A 20,346-nucleotide genomic window follows, 5' to 3' on the forward strand; every position below is an offset into this window, starting at 1 on the left:
TTCAGCATCGTGGTAGTTACCACTGAAGCTGTGACCCCAAAGTACAGCTGGAGCGTAGTATTTCACGGAGAAGTGATTCCGAGCCCAATTCTGAAACTCATTCATGCAGAAATTCGACCTATACAGAGAAGAAGTGGGGGATTAGACAAGCCTGAATGCATTTTTCTATCTTTACCGCTGTATTCTTTGAAAGTTCTGCAGGGCGATGATCTCTGATATGGCTCAATGTACGTCTGTGACGGTATGTGGAAACAAGTGGCGTGAATTCAAAACATAACTCAGGTTTCCACGGAAGTAATGGGATAGTTGCATTAGCGATACATTTGAGTGCTTATGCAACCGGCAATGACAGCTACAACTACAGTGAGGAATCTAGTCTGGAAAAGGAGGGCCTTTGGGTAAATATGATGAAAGCGGGGGGGAAAAAACTATTAGGAGTGAGACTGAACAGACGTTTAGCACATTTGTAACATTTCTGTTTGCCAGACAGAATTTTTAAATCCCCTCCTCTTTCTGTCTCCTCGCAGAAGCCATCGATCAAACGTCCAGGCATCCCAGACTCAGCGTGAAAGTGTTTCAGAAATAGTCTTTCACATCAAACCTGTTATACCTCTCTGCTGGCCATCTGACAGAATCCCATTACCAATTGCTGATGAACCTGTTATACTGTACAGGAGCACAGTAGACTACCTGGAGTGCTTTCGTAGGTGACGCTGTACGCAGTCACTAGTGACAACACTCGTTTTTCACAGCAGAGCGATTCCCGAGGTGTGTGATTAACATTTAATAATGCCGGTGAAATGGTAATGGCAGAAATGGTGGAGGTGAAGTGGAGAAGCAGTGTAAGTGATTTTTTCATTAGTAGGGGGCGAATCTCATCGTTCAGAGGCTCATCAATGCGATGATGAATGTAGAGTTGTGACAGCGCATCCAGTCAGTAGAAACACTTCAGCCCGGCTCCTTCATCACTGACACCATGATAACTGCTTCTGTCTCTAAGTAGCAGCGATCATGGCGAGTGCCCTGACAAAACGCCGGCTCCGGGTATTTGGCTTTTTCAGAAACGCGTTTGTGTGCACGCGGTGTAACCACATGTTTCCATGACTCCATGACGGGGTTATGTTGTGAACAAGGTGACAAATGGTTCTCACCAAGCGGACCGCTTATCAGTTTATTCTAGTTAATGAAGTCAGGGAGCTTCAGAGCACACAGAGCGGCCTTTTTCCCCACCAACGTGGACAAACAGGTAAGCATGAGCGATTGCACCTCTCTGGCTGCCAGTCCCCTCTGTCTCTCAGATCTCCGACAAAAGAGACTCCTCTGCGGCCGAATCATACCGAGGAGAAGCAGCAGCTGTGGCACAAGCTGGAAAGCCGGTGGCATTCAGATTCAGCTGCTCTTTGCAGACCCAATTCTGGGTTTTCACTGAGGTCTGTAACTGCTTCCAACATTTACGTAATATGAGCCACATATGGAGAGGAGTGGAGGAGTTTCGTTCTCCACAGTGGAGTCCATCATACGAGAATCAAAAAGGATCAATCAGAAAATGATTGCCAGTGTGATAGAAAAGACATGAGATTCCATTAGGGTTAGAATAGGTCATTATGTGGTTGTAAGAACCTTTTATCCAACGTTGGTGTGTTTGAAAAGAAAGAGATGAATTCACACGTAAGAAGAATAGATTTCTTCATTTCTCTTTGTCCTGTGTCAAAGACTGGTAGTTCTACGTGGTAACAAGTATTGAGCAATAAAACTCAGAAACTGAGTAAATTGCCAGTGTAATCCCATTAGAGCTGTGTTGCTTTGTTGTAAACATGTCGTAACTAAAGGTCAAAGAAAGAAGCATTATGCCTTCGTCTTTCAGCTGGAATAGGTTTCTCCAGGGGGCAATGTGTGGTCCAGAATTTTTTATGTCACTGTTTCCTTTCGTAGCTGTGGATTATGGGTATAGCAATACAAAATTATATCCTTTTCAGCTTAAAACCACCTCACGACAGGAGTTTGACAGCACAGGTTTCCACAACAATGTCTAGAGCGCAAGCCTCAACAGCCCAAAGATACCCACATAGCACTGTGTAAATCTGCTGCCTAATTTACATGTACTCCGCAGAACATTAGCTCTACATTGCGCTCTACAACGATCAGCCACAACATTAAAACAGGAGAAGTAAATAACATTGACCATCTTGTGACAATTCAGTGTTCTACTGGGAAACTTTTGGACCTGGCATTCGTGTGGATGTTACTTAGACGTGTAGCACCCTCCGAGACCAGACCAGGCACCCCCACCCCATAGCAATGCCACTCCTTGATGGCAGCAGCCATCCCCAGCAGGATGCAGCCTGACTCAGGCACACACACACACAAATGCTTTAGGAACAACTCAAAAAACATGAAGAACAGCACAAGGAGTTGACCTGGCCTCCAAATTCACTAAATCCCAAACTGACCAAGTATCTGTGGGATGCACTGGAACAAGCCTGATCCACAGAGGCCCCCACTAACAACATTCTGTTACCAGACACCACGGGACACCCTCAGAAGGTCCATGTCCATTCTCTGATGAGTCAGAACAGTTTTGGAGGCACAAGGGAGACCTACACAATATTAGGAAGGTGGTCATAATGTTATGCCTGATCGGTGTATATCTAGCACATTGTAGACATTTCAAATCATTTAACTGACTCTAATCATTTTGTTTTGTTTTCATGATTTATAGTCACCGACTAATTAGTTCACTGTTCATTGTTTCTAAGCTAAGTTTGTGTCTGCAGTCTTGTTCATTATGTACATCACTAAGAGAACACAGCACAAACAGTAAATTATATCATTATTCAGTTATACTTTAGAAAATAAACTCACAGCTCTTCAGGAACAGATATTTCTAGCCACGGTTTGCCAGGAAATATATTTTTTAAAGTATTTAATAATAAACCGGTCTGTCATAACACAGCATCAACACACTTTGATGCGCTGTCAGTTCTCTACTTTGGTGAACCTTTGAAGGTGCTTTTTACTACACCGTCCTCTGACAAGTTATAAAGTTCAGTGTGTTGCCTGTTCAATACCAAACTCGATCAGTGCAAGAAGTGTTTGTAACGTTAACAAAGAGTAAGCAATCTGAAACGAAGTAGGTGCTGTTAACACACCGGTGTTATCCGTCACCAGTGACTGGATTGTCATAGATCAGGGGTGTCAGACTCATTTTAGTTCAGGGGCCACATACAGCCCAATTTGATCCCAAGCGGGCTTCAGTGTTGCGTCATGTCCACAACTCTTACTAAAATATGTGAACCCTAGGAAGAGCAGTTTTTTTTGGAAATTTTGCAAAATTCATCCCGCGGGCCAGACTGGACCCTTCTGGTGAGCCGATTTTGGCCCCCTGGCCGTATGTTTGACACCCCTGTCATAGATATTTAAGATGTGGCAACTTTGGTCTTTAGTAAATTTATCTTGTTTCAAGGCCCTTTTGACGTGTCTGTATTTAATTTTAATTAACAATGGTACTACTGCAACGACTATAAAGACCATATAATTTATATATCCCATAAAAGAGTAATTCAGAATATTTACTCAGCTAATGAAACTTCAGTGTCAGTTACAGCCTGCCCGCCTGCCAAACAATGAAAAATGTCAACGTTCTTGGGTATAACTTAAATTAAATTACATCTTGAATGCACACAGAAAAAATGAAGGGGTTGGTTTATTTTATATGACTTTATGACTTAAGGCATTTACATTAGGTTACTTGTAGATTGTAGGATTTATTTGTAAATTTTAGCGTTTTTTTCACCACTTGTACACAAGCTTCACACTATTACAGTTAGATAAGGTTTGAGAAGGAAATTATTGCTGAATTTCCAGCGCCGAAATGTGATAATTTCGGATAAGATGAGCCAACCCCTGCTTTGGCATGGTCGCCTGGCATGGCAGAGCAGTGACTGTACACGAAGACGGACAATCCCTCTGGGAAGTCAATTATAGGATGCATGAAGAACGGTTTTGAAACTCAACATCGCTATGTTGGTCCCACTCTGCCTAATTTCAGGCTAAAAAAAACAAAAAAATGGGTAAAGAGGTGGAACACGGGTGGAGCACGGATGGACAGGCAGACAAATGTCTTAATTATACCCAACTTAAAGCCTTAATGCAATTTATACCGTTAAACAAAAAAGCGCCTGTGCTGTTGTGAGTGGGGAAATTGTGAAGATTCACAGCTGTAAAGAAGTCTATGGAAACCCACTTGCATTGTCCACGTAAGAAAGTATTCATGCCCAGAAATAAATGAATAAATGTCATATACTGAATAAACGTTTTTTACATTTATTTGTAATTTTAGTTACTCCCCAACACTGAATGCAACCCACCCGCTCACACCCGCACAATGACGATCCTCTGGCTTATCAGGCATGAGCGATGACGCCAATCACCGCTGCAACTGGCTCACCAATATGTGTGTGAGCTGAAAAATGGTGCATCCACAGGACAGAGAGAGAGCGTTGCATAAGAGTAAAGCCAATTCCTTTGTATCAAACTTTATTTAACTTCATTTCGTTTACTGCCTGTGGGTAAGGGAGATAGTGATGGGGCGGAGTGGTGTGAGCCCTTTCATCTGGAAGCCTCTGCAGAAGTGCTGCCCGACTTGTTTTGGCAAAGCTGAAGGGGCAGATGGCGACCGGAAACGGCCGCTCGGAGACTGGACTTGGGCGAGGCTCGAGGCTGCGCAGCCAGGAAGTAGAAAATCTTAAAAGCTTGTGCCGCCATGGCATCTTTTAAGGTGAATTTCAGTGGAAATTGACTGAAATGAAATCGGTTGTAGAAATTATACATTACATACATAACATTGTGCGGTGGACAAAAGTGCTTCCGTTCCTACAGCTGTTTTATTTTCTTCCCACGATGCACTGTTTAAATTGCAAGTTATAAATATATGTATATAATGGGAAATGATAATCGCTGGTTTGCCACAGTTCAGATTATTGTATGCAGCTTGTTGTCATGAATTTACTGTCAGATCAGGATGTAATTTGTGAACGGGTTATTACTGAGTAAATGACGGTGGTTCCCGCCCCTACATTTCCTGTTGCTTTCCTCTTGCTCACCCTACCAAGTGTGACATGCCACATATCTATTATTAGACATTGAAGTGACTTCTTGGGGTTGGCTGGGCTGTCTTGGCTTGAAGGCAAGGCTGTAAAACTGTTAATTTAATGTGGACACTCAATTTCAGAGCTCTAGGACCAGGTCTGTGGGGCAAAACTCGCTGAAGCTTCATTATCATCCTTTTTATTTGGAGGGATTACCCACCATTGTCTTCCTTGTGTGGCACGTTCCTCTGTCCAAATTCTTGCAAGAAACATTGCAGCTAGTCACAGAAACACAGCGGAGAACCTCACGATAACCAAACACCACCTTATGCGCAACGTCTAGTTGTTTATCTCCCCAACTGTACCAAAGACCTTCAGACGAGGATCCCTGTGAGTCCTCCTAGCTGTCCAGCTGCCTCAGGGCTCTGCAGCTGAGATAAGTGTGGTAACAGGCTAAGGCCTCGTCCACACGTACGAAAACGGTCTTTTCCCTCCCCGTTTTCGATCATCGTTTCAAGAAATATCCGCGTCCACACGGATCCGTTTCAGCACGACCGAAAACGCTACTTCATATTCCAGGCATATAGGTGGCGCTGTTTCAGTTTCAGAAATTCACCAAAAACGGAGAGGAAGAGGCGGAGCATGCGCACAAATCTTGAGCGCTGTTTACAAATTGCCTTCTTTGCTCAGCGTGGTGGCACAGGAGCGTGATATTTTGCCCTAGTAACCCTAATAGGCTCAATATCGTCTCCAGCATGAAAACTAGCATGTAGTCCGCCATTGTTGTTGATGTTGTTACGAGACGTCTCGCAGGATGTGGAAGGCTGCTCGGGAGTGTGGCGATGACGTCATCGTTTTCCCCGTTTTCGCCGTCCACATGAAAACGCAAGAGCTGCGTTTTCGAATTTCTCCACCCTGGGACCCGTTTTCAGAAAAGTGCGTTTTAGGGCAATGCGTTTACAGGATACGTGTGGACGAAAGGCCAAAACGATGAAAAACTTCTGTGTTTCGGTGTTTTTGCGTTTCCGTGTGGACGGGGCCTAAGACTATGTCAATTCCAGAGGGGGGAGGGAGAGTAGATAAGTTGTGCCTGAGGAGCTCTGAGTGGAAGGAAAATTCTTTATACACCTTGACGCCCCGCTTCAGCCTAAAGGCGCATCTGCTTGAGTATGTCCACTAAACTAAATAGAGGTCTCAACGCCTCAGAGTGTGCCTTACCTGTAGAAATGATCACCAGCAGCTATAAAAACCCTCTGTATCTTTCCACTCTCTCCCTGTTGCATTAGCCAACTGTCAGGAGCGGGGCGGGTAATTAACCAAGGCTGGACACACAGACAGACAGATAGGGCTTCTCTGTGTCATGTAGACCTGAAGTCAGAAGGCCATTACTCTGCCCAGAGCAGATCCTGCATAAATCAGTCCGTCTTGAGGTGATACTGGGGGAAGTATTTCCCACTTGAACAAGAGAGGAAGCCCTACTTAATTCCACTCTCATACAGACATGAAATAATTTTTTCAGCCAGAATTCAAAAGTTCGAATCTCCTATTTGAGCTCACAGTTTAGTCCCGGTCAGCCTCACACACTACAAAGACTTCCCAACCCCACTATCTTACATTAAAATGTTTGCAGACTTTTTGGACCGGGAAGCAAGAGTCTGTCAGCTGTGGCTAAATGTGAGCCTGCTGGATTTTTGGTAACCGAGGCAATTAAACTTATGCAAGCTACCAGAGGTCAGCAAAGTGGTTAATTAAACAGAGCAACTGAGCAGAACTGGAGTGGTAGCGATGAGGAGGGGAAGGGGGGCAGCAAGAAATATCTTTAGCCTTTTTGAGAATTTTTGCAGACTCGTTCAAACTTATTAACTGCGCACGACGAGATCTGCCAGCGTCTTTGGAGATTGGTGGGCGCTGGTCTGAAGCCGAGAAAATGTTCATTTGGCAGAAATCACGGACTTTGGATTGCCTTTGTTTTCCTGCCTTATTAAAAAAAACTTTGCTTTCTAAGATTCTGTTCCACTGACGTTTAACTCCTTCAGTTATCTGTACAAAACTTCTGGGGGTTGCAACTTTGGGATCGCAAATAGATTTAGTTTTATTGATGTGAACGTCTGCAGATGCAGTTCCGCTGAGGACTGCAGAGGAAAGAAGGCAAGACTGCTTGCAAATGACATGACATTAATGTGTGGTTGTTTTCCCTCGGGCGGGATATTAAAAAAAGATTTGTGTTTTCAATTAGCCGTACAGTTTGCTTTAAAAACATAAGATTGTTAAGCTCTTACTAAGTTAATCACTTATTTTGTAAATGAAATGTAAAAAAAAATAAAAATTTCTTCTTCTCTCTGCCAGACAATGCTTAATAACGCCAAGTGAGCCACAGAAGGCGAGTTTAAATGAACGAATCAGTTACTTGAAACCAGTGGGTGTGATGACAGCTTGTCATTTTCAAGAGGCAAGACCCCTTCGGTGGATCTAACGTGATCGAGAATGATTTGCACGATGGAAATGTGCAATGAGCAACGAATGGATGAATGAAAGAAGACATTTTTATCACTGCCTGTGTGCGAACTGTCTTTGTGAGGACAAGTTTAAGTGTTAGACGATCGACGTGAGGACGTTTTTGACTGGTTTCTCACTTTTGCGCGCCCTTTCAAAGAGCTGTTCGAGGGTCAAGACTTGGTTTCACGTCCGTCCAGGACACTGCTACTCGCAAAGGTGTCAACGTTAAGACCTGGACTATTGTTTAATTTAGAATTATGTCACATTGGTTACACTGAAATATAAATGCAGCATTTCCAGAAGTGTTACAGGGGGTTCATTAAACATAGTTTGGTTTTGTACGTGTAGCTGGGGCTCAGTTGAAGATAGAACACTATTTATAACCCAAAGAAAAACATATGAGACAGAAAGCTGGATATGTTGGCAGCACTCTCTAGGGGGTCAAAACGGGGTTGCAGTGGCAATACTGTCCTGGACATAAGATAAGATAAGATAAGATAAGATGAGATGAGATGCAACCTTTTTTCTAACAATAATAAGAGGAAAAGGCAGACGTTGCCTTGCCAGTATACAAGCAACGTCTGTACACGTGTCATGCTTCACTCAGGTCACAGGTGGCTTTAAAGATACATAAGCCAAGCGCATGAGGGATGGGGTATTTGGGGCACAGCTTGTGCCATTTTCAGCTCTCTGCATGAGGGCTGTGTCCCACCATCCGAACTCTGATGTGTCCTCTTCATAACTGTGGTCGGGCAGCCACTCCTGCGCAGCCTTAGCTTTGTTTTGAATCGTAATTATTTCTTTTTCCGCATAACGATTCTCTTGGTTGCAGTTTTCCACTAACTTCCAGCTGTTTTTAATGTCACCCTCTACCCTCATGCTGCAGAGAAGCATCCACAGGACAGGACAGCACAGCACGGGCTTTATGAGAGGAGGGTGCATTTCTGTCTCTGCAAGGACTGTGTGTAGCTATGAACAAAAACGCAGCCTTAGTTCGAGGCTCAGGCTGATCAGATCTTCTCTCGGTGTCACCCTTATGCTATCAGAGATGTAGAAGCAGGTGCCACTTGGAACCCTGTAAAACCTTGCTCTATTTTTGCATGTGAATATATGCACTGCAATGGGACGATCAGGATCAGACACGAATGAAACGAATGAATGAAAACAGCCATCACTGAGTTCCTCCTCCTGATGGCTGCACCACAAAAGATTTGCTAATGTCAGCTAATCGGGACACCAGCTTCAATTTCACATCATGTCGCATCACTGAGAACTCAAACAGTATCCTGCTCTATCCGGTCTTCCTTCCTGTTCAATATACACAGACCCGATTACTGCAATTCCCGTCATATTACAATCTGACCATCAGTTCTCTTAGGTACCTTGTAAGTGTACTTAAAACTTTTGAAACCAATGCATGCACGGTGTGAAAGGCACCAGCTCAGACCACCGAGAAGAGCTACGTGTCGCCACACACACACACAAGAATAGCTACACAAGCAGGCGCACTTACTGATGGCCGAGACCACAGGTGAGTTATGGCGATGCTTCAGGGCTTTATAGATTGTTATTCCTTCTTTAGAATACAACTCGAGCGTTTTTACAGCGTCTTTAGGAACCAGACCTCCTCTCTAAGAGGTGCTTGTGGGAGAGGTTCTGGTAAGTAAATAACACCTCGGTCGACCCCAGTTCAAATAAACACGTTGCTGAGTGTGTTTGCTTCAGGCAAGGTCGCATGTACAGCCCAGTGTACCATAAGGAGGCTTTAAACCGCCGTTATAAACACAACAAAAATGTTTTTACACCCGAGCAAATTCACATTTTGATGAAAAAACAGGGACGACCAAGTGGTGTTGTTTGTTGTTTTGTTTTTATTTAATAGAAAAGTGCAGTATACTAGTACACATGTGACATAGGGATTCCCAAAGGTTGCGTTAGGATTATCAGGGGATTAATTTATGATATTGTGGTAACCTTTATATATCAGCTGCCTCCCTAGCATGGTTAATGATTAATGAAAGAAAAGTCACAGAATATTTAGATTGGTTTATTAACCAACACTTCCGCCGTGTGGCGCAACGGAGTAGTGCATCAGAAGGTAGCGTAGGAACCAATAAACTAAGCTCTTGTTTCTCGTCGGAACGTAAAATCTGACGGTAAATTCCTCGAGTTAAGCTGGTAGTTGGCTTTTTTTCCTTTAGCGACCGATTGGGTGCACATTTGAAGTTGTTTCCCCCTTTAAAACATGATGAAAGTGCAATTTTGCGCATAGAAACTGGGGGATTTTGTGATGTTTTCAGCGCCATCTTGCTTTAACTTCTCCATGTAGCTACGCCACAGAGTCTGACGAAGAGTGAGACCTCTTGTATTCATCCTTCTCTGCTGTGGAAGTTAACTTAGAGCTCTAGCTTAACCTACACGCCTAGTCGTTTATTAAATGTCTAAAATATAGATGCTTGGGGTAATAAATGCTGTTGTTTTGAGTCGTTTAGCATGTTTAGTAGCTAGCTGCCGTCCGACCTGATGCTACACTAGCGTTACATGTTGTTGTTTAACTTATTTTCTTTTCTTCTCTTACATTGTCGAAGGCTATGAGTAAAGACTCCAAGATGAGGGCAACAATAAACCAGAAGCTGACAGAGATGGGAGAAAGAGAGAGGTGAGATAAAATAATAATAATATTCTATTATTTCCTCTTTACAGGTTCTGTCTCTGTCTGTCTTCAAAAATGCATAAATCTCCGCCAAATGTTGGTATAAAGTCCTGGGATAACACACATCCACGGCAATTTTCATGGCATATTTCACAAATATATAATGCATAGTTATAAATATTGTAGCGTAGCTTCAAACTAAGACAACAGCAGTTCTATCACACTGTCAAACTCTGGATAATCTCACTTCTTTGTAGTGAGATTGTCAGCACAGACGGAGGCAAACCACAACAATTCTTTCTACCGTTTCCATAATAGTGTATTTGGTTCCAGGTCGCCCTGGATCCACAGAGAAAAGACCCCTAATAAACAGGCCCCCTCCTCAGGGACTGGGACACAACAGTGCTTTCCCTTACCTAACCGTGTTGCACCAATGGTCCTTATTCCCTGTTCCCTTAATTTAATCTTTAATGTATCTGTCCCAGATAGCAATTACATTTGGCCCGGATCCGTTTTAAGCCCCTTGCCTCCGTTTCTAGCTTAGAGACGTTTTCTGATTGTGAACCAGATCCGTGCCAGATAGAGGTTTCAGCTTAAACATTCTAACTGCCATCAGTTCAGTATTTATATCATTTTACAGATCTGGCCCAGATCACTTTTCCCATAGGTTACCGAAAGACATTAGCTGTGTCTGACACTGATTTGGTCCAGATCTGCAATATGAATCTGAGCCGATACTGTTTTCACATAGGCCACACTGGTGTGGCCCGAATCTGTGATACATATCTGAGCCGATTGCATTTAAAAAAGGGCTAAAAACTGCTCTGGCCCATATCTGCAAAACGGATTTGAGCCAGCACTGTTTTGACAGAGACAGATAGCGACTGGACGCTGTAACGGAACAGGGCCGCAACCGCAAAACGATAGAGCCGGGTCTGGCCCGCATCCGCCTCACGGACTCGTTCCTGAGTCCAAATGCACATCGAGCCGAAGCCGTTTCTGGTCTGTTTTTAGGGGTTGTTGCGGATATGTGCCAGCGCCGATCCAGCACCGCCTGATCATCCCGTTACAGATGCGTAACGGGTGCGTGAAACGATTCCGCCTACCGGAGCTGTGCCGGATGTGTTACGATTCCGCTTAAATCACCACTGGATTGTCCTTTTGCCTTATTTTCGGCATTTTTGTCAGTTATCATGAGATAAATGCATTGTCATTAAGCTGAGCAATCAGTGTTTAAAAACTATACAGTACATTTTGTGATGCTATAAGGTCCGTTACAGCACAGGTCCGTTTGAGCTCCGTTTTAGGTCCGTTTTACGACAGCGCCCAAAGTGCCAAGTGAACGTTGGGTCTGGCTTGACTGTCGTCTTACAGATACGGCCCACATCCGCACTACGGACTTCAGCCAGAAGCGCCAAAAAATATCATCAAACCAAGCTGTCAACGCAGATTATCTGACCAGCTATGCACACGTAAGTTTCTATGTGTTCTATGTGTTTATTATGTACATCTATTTGTATGTGTTTATTCTAATTTACTATTACTTAAACGTGCAAGTGAAATGCTGTTTGCTTTGTAGATAGCAGACTCGTGGTTATTTGCGCACCACGAGTCTGTGTTAGCCGTTTGATGTTAAAGCCGCTATAGCGCTACTGCGCTATACAAATAGGCTAGCATGAGTGTTGCACAGAATAGACCCAATTATAGGATAACCGAATCAACTTTTTAATATCATGACATATATTTGCGCTAATGTGCTGAATTTTAAAAGGTGGTCTTAGCTTAGGATGACCAGACGTCCCCGGTTTCAGGGGACAGTCCCCGTTTTTGGTTGCCTCCGGGAAAATACAGAAAAAACTACCTATGTCCCTGTTTTTTGAAGATAAAACTTGTATGTATTTCAATCAGATTGACAGTCAAACTAAAAATGTCCCCGTTTTTTCCAAAATTTTGGGATTATGTCCCCGGTTTTGGTCTCGGACATCTGGTCGGCGGACAGGATCGAGGAGGGCGTCAGCAGCAGGAGCAACAGCAACAGCTGCCACAGCACCCACCGAGTGATTTTGTTTAAGTGCATGTTTTTTTTTGTTTTTTTTTTCACGTTGTGTTAATAGCCTGTGCGTTTTTTTTTTTATCCATTAATTCTGTGTTTGTTGTTCTCTGTGTTCTGTGTTAATTGTTGACCTTGTTCATGACTTTGTTGTTCGTTTTTTATAATTAAATCTATGAATTCGTGGTCATTAACTCTGTGTTTGTTAACTTTGTTCACGTTGTTTTAGTAGGCTATGCGTTTTAATCATTAAAACGATTTATTTCAGCTATAGCCTATACGCATTGCTCCAACTGAAACCTGCCGAAAATAAGGCAAAAGGACAATCCAGTGGTGATTTAAGCGGAATCGTAACACATCCGGCACAGCTCCGGTAGGCGGAATCGTTTCACGCACCCGTTACGCATCTGTAACGGGATAATCAGGCGGTGCTGGATCGGCGCTGGCACATATCCGCAACAACCCCTAAAAACAGACCAGAAACGGCTTCGGCCCGATGTGCGTTTGGACTCAGGAACGAGTCCGCGAGGCGGATGCGGGCCAGACCCGGCTCTATCGTTTTGCGGTTGCGGCCCTGTTCCGTTACAGCGTCCAGTGGCTATCTGGGGTGTATATATTCTTTTGTTTGCTTGTTTCTTTGTGTGCATAACACACACACAAGCACTATTATCTAACCATCATTATTATTACACCAATACTGTATTAACTGACTGCTTTCATGTTGTGCCATATATGTTAATAATTAATATGGTATTACTCTACTATTGCCACCATATCATCACAACATACCAAATTAGGAAAGTTCTTTCTTACTGTTTTATCTCTCTTTCACGCATTTTTTTAAACCTTAAAAACTAAAATGTTTTGTGTTGTTTGACTTCAATAAACAAGTAATAATAGTAATAGTAGTATGAATGGAACACACCCTGGGATCAAAATAAGCAAAGATGCATGAATTAGTTAGACGCAGGAAGAAATACATGTGTCATATTCTTGTGTATCTTATGCATCTGATTGACAGACTGAAGGAGGTGCTGAGAGCTAAGCTCACAGAGTGTGGATGGAAGGACCAGATGAAAGCTCACTGCAAAGGTAAAACACACATCAGATAGCCGCTGTTCAGGTGATAGAGCAAGTTGTCCACTGATCGCACGGTTGCTGGTTGCATGGTTTCCTTGGCCAAGACACAAAACTCAAAGTTGCTCCCAATGGGTGAGCACCTTACACGGAAGCTCTACTAGCATTGTTGCGTGCGCGAATGGATGAATGAGAAACGCTGCAAACGATGTAAATCATTATCATTCACCTTCAAAGGCTTCTGCTATCAGCTGAACCATGTCACTGGTGTGGATGTGTTTCCTGTAGTCAGCCGTTGAAGCATGTAATAACATGCAAAGTTAAGAACACGCATCTTCCAAATTCCGATTAAGATCATTTCACTTTTAAACATGTGGATGATTTATTTTATTGTTGAAACCGAAATGCATTCATGTGACTGCTGGAAGGCCTTTTGTCAGTTTGCACACCTGCTTACAGTACATCTACATTTTTGGCTTATTTGACAAGTTATGCTATTATAACACTGATGAGATTTTCTTTGTTCCGCAAAAAAAACCATTTAATGAAAAGATGTTTTGAAACTAATGCATACAAAGTGTGAAAGGAACCAACTCAGACCATTAAGTACATTAAGCTACGTGTCGTCACACACGAATAGCTACACCTGCAAGCACACTTACTGATGGCCGAGACCACAGGTGAGTTAAGGCGAGGCTTCAGAGCTTTAGAGATTGTTATTCCTACTTTAGAATGCAACTCGAGCGTTTTTACAGTGTCTTTTGGAACCAGGCCTCTTCTGTAAGTGGTACTTGTAAGAGAGGTTCTAGTGCCGGTTCTGTTTTTGCTGCTGAGCTGAACCAGATATCATCTAACTTTATTGATTTGCAGAGGTCATCAAAGAAAAGGGCTTGGACCATGTCACTGTGGAAGACCTTGTCGTAGAGATCACTCCCAAAGGAAGAGGTACATCAACTTAAGCTATTTCTAGGAACAAGTGTTTGAAGAGGGTAGCATCGGGTAGATAGAGTTCCCTCATTCTCACCCAAGTCAGTGTACACCATCTTGAGAGGGAAGACGCTGCAGCACGACTATTAATGATACCGAAATGCGGTAGAGAGCATTCAGCACAGTTTTCGATCCATTCATTTGGCTCCGGTGCTGTGATGAAGCCACTTACAGCCGCTGCAACAAAGTCTTTTAGTTGTCGGGAGAGTCCTGATGTAATTATGGAAAAATCAATCCTTAGTGATATTATAGTGCTGCATTAAGCTACAGTTCAAACAGGGTCATATAGACTTCCTAAGACTTAGAACCTGGCTCTGAAGTGACTATTTGAGGAGACAGTTATTCCACAGACAGTAGCTTCAGTAGGAGGCGGTGCAGTCGTTTTTCCCAATTAGGTATGTAGGTGTGAGCCTAGAGACGGAATAATAATAAATCACCTTTTTCTCTTGCAGCCTTGGTGCCAGACAGCGTCAAGAAAGAGCTCCTGCAGAGAATAAGAGCCTTCTTAGCTCAGCACGCCACATAACTTAGACGTAACCTCTCATTAGACCACTTGCCTATACTCTCGTGACACAGATTTCTATTTTTTATGGAGTAATTTACTTGAATTTTAAAGATTTGACACAGACTCTGGTATTTGACTGTGATCGCATGTGTAAATGCACTTACCTCCCACATGTATCTGTCCTCTTTATATGAAATGTGCTGTTTTAATAAAGGTTTTTTTGATTTATCAAACTTGAGTGACCAAAATTTGTTTTTATTTGCTGTCCTGACGTCTGCAGATTTTTTTTTTTAATTACATTTGAGGACACTTTCATATTATATCCTGATGGTAACTAGCCAGTGTCTTGGTGAATGGCTGTTGACCTTTACACATATTGTTCAGTGTGATTAAACCTATGTATTCAATAATTTAGATTCACGATCAACCCTATGAAGTTCAATTGAAGGTGCAGGCTTAGAGTTAAACTGAATACCTAAATAAAAACGTAGTTATCTGAGGTATTTGTGCCAAAAATGTGTTGCGGAACAGTTTACTAGCAAGAAGGCGGTTTGTTCTCATTGATGGTTACACTGAAGACGGTTATGCAATTGAGTATAATAGAAGAAAATAATCCGCCGTGCTGGGACATGTGTTTTCCATTGCACTTTCGTCTAAACGAGGAGCCGGTCGTGTGTGGAATGTGTGCTAATCCCAGGTATCAACACAGCGGGCCGCTTTACACCTGGACCTTCAAAGACGGAATCGTAACAAAAAAATGTGACAAATGACGGAATGACATGAAATAGTTGACGGGAAAAAAATAGTTATTAACCATAGTAGCGTGAGTCACGCCCAGCTGCTGCCGCCGCTAATTGACATTGTCCTCTGATTAAATGGACTTGGATTCAAAGAGCCGTGATCCTGTAATGACAAGCCCGGCGCTGCTTCGCTTTCCCAGAAAAACAAACCGCTCCGTGGCGAGGAGGAGCTCGTGAAAAGATGAACAGCAGTGACCCCGTTCACAGGGGACAAATTACCTTCAGGTTGTTTCAAGGTCCCTGCAATAAGCGTTTCAGTGCGAGAGTTGGTGCATTGAATCCAAAACGCATAAATACTACTCGCTGGTTTCAAAAAGTGTCATTAAAGAGTTAAAAGCTGGAATGTTTTTGTTTTGATGTCGTGCGACAACCTATCAGGTGAGTAAAACTGGGAGTATTACAGGAATGTTTGGTCATTATTGTGTTTGACTGAAAGGTCACTACACAGTAGTTGCACACATACGCACACACAATATGTAACTGGCTATGGATTACATTCAGAAAAGGCCATGAACCCAAACCTACGCCACTCTCGGCACGAGCACTACATTAGCGGATAGAGAGTGACTCCATGCTGGTCACCCACCCAAGACAGAGAGTGTGTTTTCTTAGCCGAAGGACCTGCTGTGACATCAGCCCAGGTGACAACATGCTGATATACAGTTCAGTTGTGGGGGCCAAATGTAACGTAGCCTTGCAGCCCCTGCACGCATGCTCCTTTAATGGCCTACATCAATCCCCATGTTATCAGCAGATCTCCGCGGACCTCTGCATTTAAAGGGTGTTCTGCGCGCTGCACTGCAGACCGCCGCTGGACAGAATTACCAGTGATGCAATTTATTATCATTCGGATTTTTATTTACTTTCTCACTCTGTGTTCTCAGCTTTTCTCCATCACTCAGGGCCTGCTCAGCCCTGCCGAGCAGCTGTACAGTAACCAGACGACTCTGCACATCATTAAAACAAAAAAAAAAGTTGTGCAAATAAAAGGAAAACCTGATTTCATAAAGTCTTCCCGTTTATGGGCTCGGGGTGGCGCATCTCGGACGCGACGGGCAGAGAGCGGCAGCTGATAGCGAGGAGGCATGAGCTTTGTGACATCCCGCGAGGCAGCCTCTGAATCAGCCGCCATAAGTCAGGCAACAACAAAGAGCGAGCGTGCCCTCGTTGCACCAGTGTCAACATCAAGCTGTGCCTGAGCAGCCCTTAATGACAGTTAAAAGGAAAAGACAAACATCTTGCGCGGGTTTCCTCGTGCGGCTGTGCGCCCGCGGGTAAGTGTGTGCAGATTTGTTCACCACCCCTGGAATCAGATCGCTGCAGCATGATAGCAGCTGTGTCAACAGGCAAAGGAGCCAAACGCGTGGTCCTGTGTGCCGAGTCCCGAAGGTGCTCTGCAGTCCTCTCTCCAGTGAAATTGGCAACATCCAAAAGACCATAAACACCTCCCGTACTGTACAAACAAGTGAAGAAAAAGGCAGCGCAGGGTAGAAACAGATGGCGGAAACATGCTTATATTATAAGCAAATGTTGGGAAATTATGATGTTACAGCTCGTTGCCTTATTTGGCATAACAGTGCACCTGCTTCATGGGTCTGATAGTTTAAAAGGAGCCCATGAAATACTGGATCTCATGTCCTGGTCATACAACACCGATCAATAAATCTCAGTGCTTAAAACGGTGCATATGACATTTTGTTATTTATAGGCCGCGGCTATAGGCTTTTGTTTCTCATATATCTCTCCCTATCTTTTTTTTTCATAACAGAAAGGGCAAAGGCATTGCATAAGCAGACAAAAGGTCAGAGAGGGTGTTTCAAAGCGAAAAAAAAAAAGAGGAGGTGAGGGAGTTTTGCCCCTACAAATCCTCAAGACCCAGTGTGCAGTTGGCCCTCTTTACTGTCAACATGTGTGAATGCCATGCTCGATAAATTTCTCTTTGAATCCTCTCACTAGAATTTATGAGACGTGCAAACATCGGGTTGCAGCTCTTTTGAAGCCTCCAAACTCGCGGCGCTCGGCGGCGTTTACGTTCTCGTTTTGAAGAGGGGTCAGACAAAAAAAAAAAAAAGAAGCAAAAACTAGGAAGAGGCTGGCATGTAGCATCCTGCGGAGCAAAGAGTTTTAAATGTATTTACGTTCTGTCGCGTCTCCTGGGAGCTGCTTTTTCCGCGCTAATGAGGCTGAGGAGCAAGTTTCTCTCTGTTATTCCTGGCGTGGACGCACCAGTCACAGGCATACCACTCTCACTCTCTTCTGGAGCTCCCCTCCCTTTTCTCTCTCGGTAGCCCAGTGCAAATAATAAATAAGAGGAAATACATCATCCCTTTTTTCAGTCCCAGAGCCAGAGAGCCGGCCTGCCAAAGTTAACACAAAGCAATCTTAGGTAATGATCAGCAAATGTGTATAAAGTTTCATAGAGCATGACTTCACATAATTCTTGTTTAGATCATGTTGGCTGGCTGAATCTCAACTGTGATGCTGCCGCAGTAGAAACCATGCACACACACACACAAAGAGAGAGAGTTTTCTGTTTGCACTAGGCTTAAAAGCACCACTTCTGTTTTGTAAGTTTCTGTAACCGATTTGATACGGTGTTACGTTGTGGCAAGGATTAGCTACCGGTCATAAATTGTGGAATTTTAACAGAGGCTTTATATGACATGCTCATGCCTATTCGCTGCGCTAACATGTGTCAGATTTTCCATTCATTTACACACATCAGTGGCTCGGACACAAAACATTTCATCATGGCTCAATTGATGAAAATTATTTGCTCATTGTAAAAGAAAAAAGGGGGAGAAAAGGGGGGGAAAATAAACAACTTCATTGAGTAGTTTTAGTGCTCTACCTACAGCACAGCCAGCATGCAGATGTGGAGCTGGGGGGTCTCTATGCAACAACACAGAGGAAAGAAGCGAAACACAATCCAGACATTGTTTACCCTGTTCCTGATGTAAAGGCCACTTACTGTCGTGTCCAATGCCTAACCCTTAATTTGCTGCTCCAGCCTTTGAAGTGTGTGCATATTTCTGTTTCCTGACACAACCTTTCCTCTCTCTCTCTCTCTCATTCTCCCTCTCCCTCTCTCTCTTTCCTCCGAGCCCCGGCAGTTGATATTGCAACTGGATAGGCCTTGTTTCCATGTAGGGGCTCTTTTTAGGCCTGCTCTGATGATAGAAAACACAAGTGGGGAAGGGGAAAAGGAGTGCTGGGCGCGCAGATCCACAGAGAGGCCCCGGCCCCGGCCCAGACAACGCTGCAGGGGATTAGAGCACACCCTGGCAGCAGAATGGTTTCACTTAAGAATTTCAGTAATCACTTTTAGGAGTGTAATATATAGCTGACCTTCGGCAGCGCCACACGACCCCCCGCTCCCCCAGCCATTTGATCAAAGGAAGCGGCAGTGGCTGCGCAAACAGGCGCTATCAGTGGACTCCAATGGATTTACTGCCTGCTTCTTCTCTCTTGTCTCCCCTGAGTCGTGTGCTGATACACACAGAAACCCAGTTTCATCTTACAGAATCTATTTTTCTCCCGGTACTAATTTACGGGCCAGATCATGACTTGTGGGAACTTAAAGGAGGAGGAGGAGGGAAAAAGGGGAGCAAGAGAGGCTGGGAGGGAGGGAGGTGGGGGGGAGTGGATCAGGAGGCCTTAGGGAAGGGGAGAGAGCAGAGTTGGGAGCAGCTCGGGGCCTTTATCCACTGCCTGCTGACTGTGCCGAGCGGAGCGGCTCTCATCATCCTGGGAAAAGCCCAGTAGGTGCTCTCTTCCCAGCTGGAGCAGCCAAACACCGTGGCCTGTGCACCGTAACAATAACAGCAAGCGAGAAGGGGCCAGAGAGCCGACCCAGTAGGGCTTATATAGCCGCCTAAATTACAGGAGGCTCTGACAAAGAAGTGGGAAGAGAGGATGTGGGTATCATAGCAACTATTAATAACCCAGTACGGAGCGGCGCGGACACAGCCGAGGTCTTTTTTTCCCACTCATGTACGTGTTCCCTCTTCATATACCAGCTCACATTGTCCAAATATTTTAATGGACTGCTTCACCGCTGTGTATATGCTCATATTATAAATAGGTAATTACAGTAAACATTCCTCAACAAGAAGCAGACCAACAGAGAGCAATGTCAACATGTTGACCTTTATACTTTTATAGGGAAATAACTTTCAGCTGGTTTCATCCCCAGTCATTTGCAATTTGTGACTCACGTGCACCGCTCTAATTTCATGCCCTTGTTAAAATGTTTCCTTGCAGTGCCCGTCGCGCTCATGCGAAAATTATTGTTTGTGCCGTCTCTGTTTCGTCTAAGAGGAACCCAAAAATGACTGCGTTGCTGCCTGTCTGTTTTTTTGGTTGCCGGTAAAAGCTGCATGATGCTGCGGTTTGCAGGGCAGGGAGTTCCGCCTGTGGCCAGTTGAGGGAGTCAAAGAACAGATGACGGACGGGAAGGCATGCATGCATGCATGCAGGTATGAAGGGATATAGTTGGTGGGTTAAACCCCTGACTACTTACAACTCAATTTGCAAATTCCCTTGCATAAGTTTAAAAAAAAAAAACGTGCTGCTTCAAGTGTATTCCATGTCGTATCCTATGAGAAGATTATTATCTTTTTCTTCCTTGCGTGTAAGATTTCAATTTCCTTGACTTTTCTTCAGGTGCATCATCTTCATTAAAAGAACTG

The 20,346-nt window shown here is 43.9% G+C and overlaps 1 protein-coding gene across 3 annotated transcripts; it reads left to right on the top strand.

Moving 5' to 3' along the window:
* Positions 1-9,745: 9,745 nt before the first annotated feature.
* eny2 (ENY2 transcription and export complex 2 subunit) lies at positions 9,746-15,269 on the top strand. 3 transcript variants are annotated; one of them, XM_084557378.1, is made up of 5 exons: positions 9,746-9,761; positions 10,172-10,242; positions 13,308-13,378; positions 14,234-14,308; positions 14,803-15,268. In XM_084557378.1, the coding sequence occupies exons 2-5, from the start codon at positions 10,175-10,177 to the stop codon at positions 14,874-14,876; spliced, it is 288 nt and encodes a 95-aa protein (XP_084413504.1). In that variant the 5' UTR covers positions 9,746-9,761; positions 10,172-10,174; the 3' UTR covers positions 14,877-15,268. The 3 variants fall into 3 exon arrangements, with proteins under 3 accessions (XP_084413504.1, XP_084413502.1, XP_084413503.1); XM_084557376.1 differs by lacking the exon at positions 9,746-9,761 and adding an exon at positions 9,774-10,044 and having other exon boundaries at positions 14,803-15,269; XM_084557377.1 differs by lacking the exon at positions 9,746-9,761 and adding an exon at positions 9,774-9,936.
* Positions 15,270-20,346: the final 5,077 nt, after the last annotated feature.

The sequence above is a fragment of the Chelon labrosus genome, assembly GCF_963514085.1.
Source record: "Chelon labrosus genome assembly, chromosome: 12".
Lineage (NCBI taxonomy): Eukaryota > Metazoa > Chordata > Actinopteri > Mugiliformes > Mugilidae > Chelon > Chelon labrosus.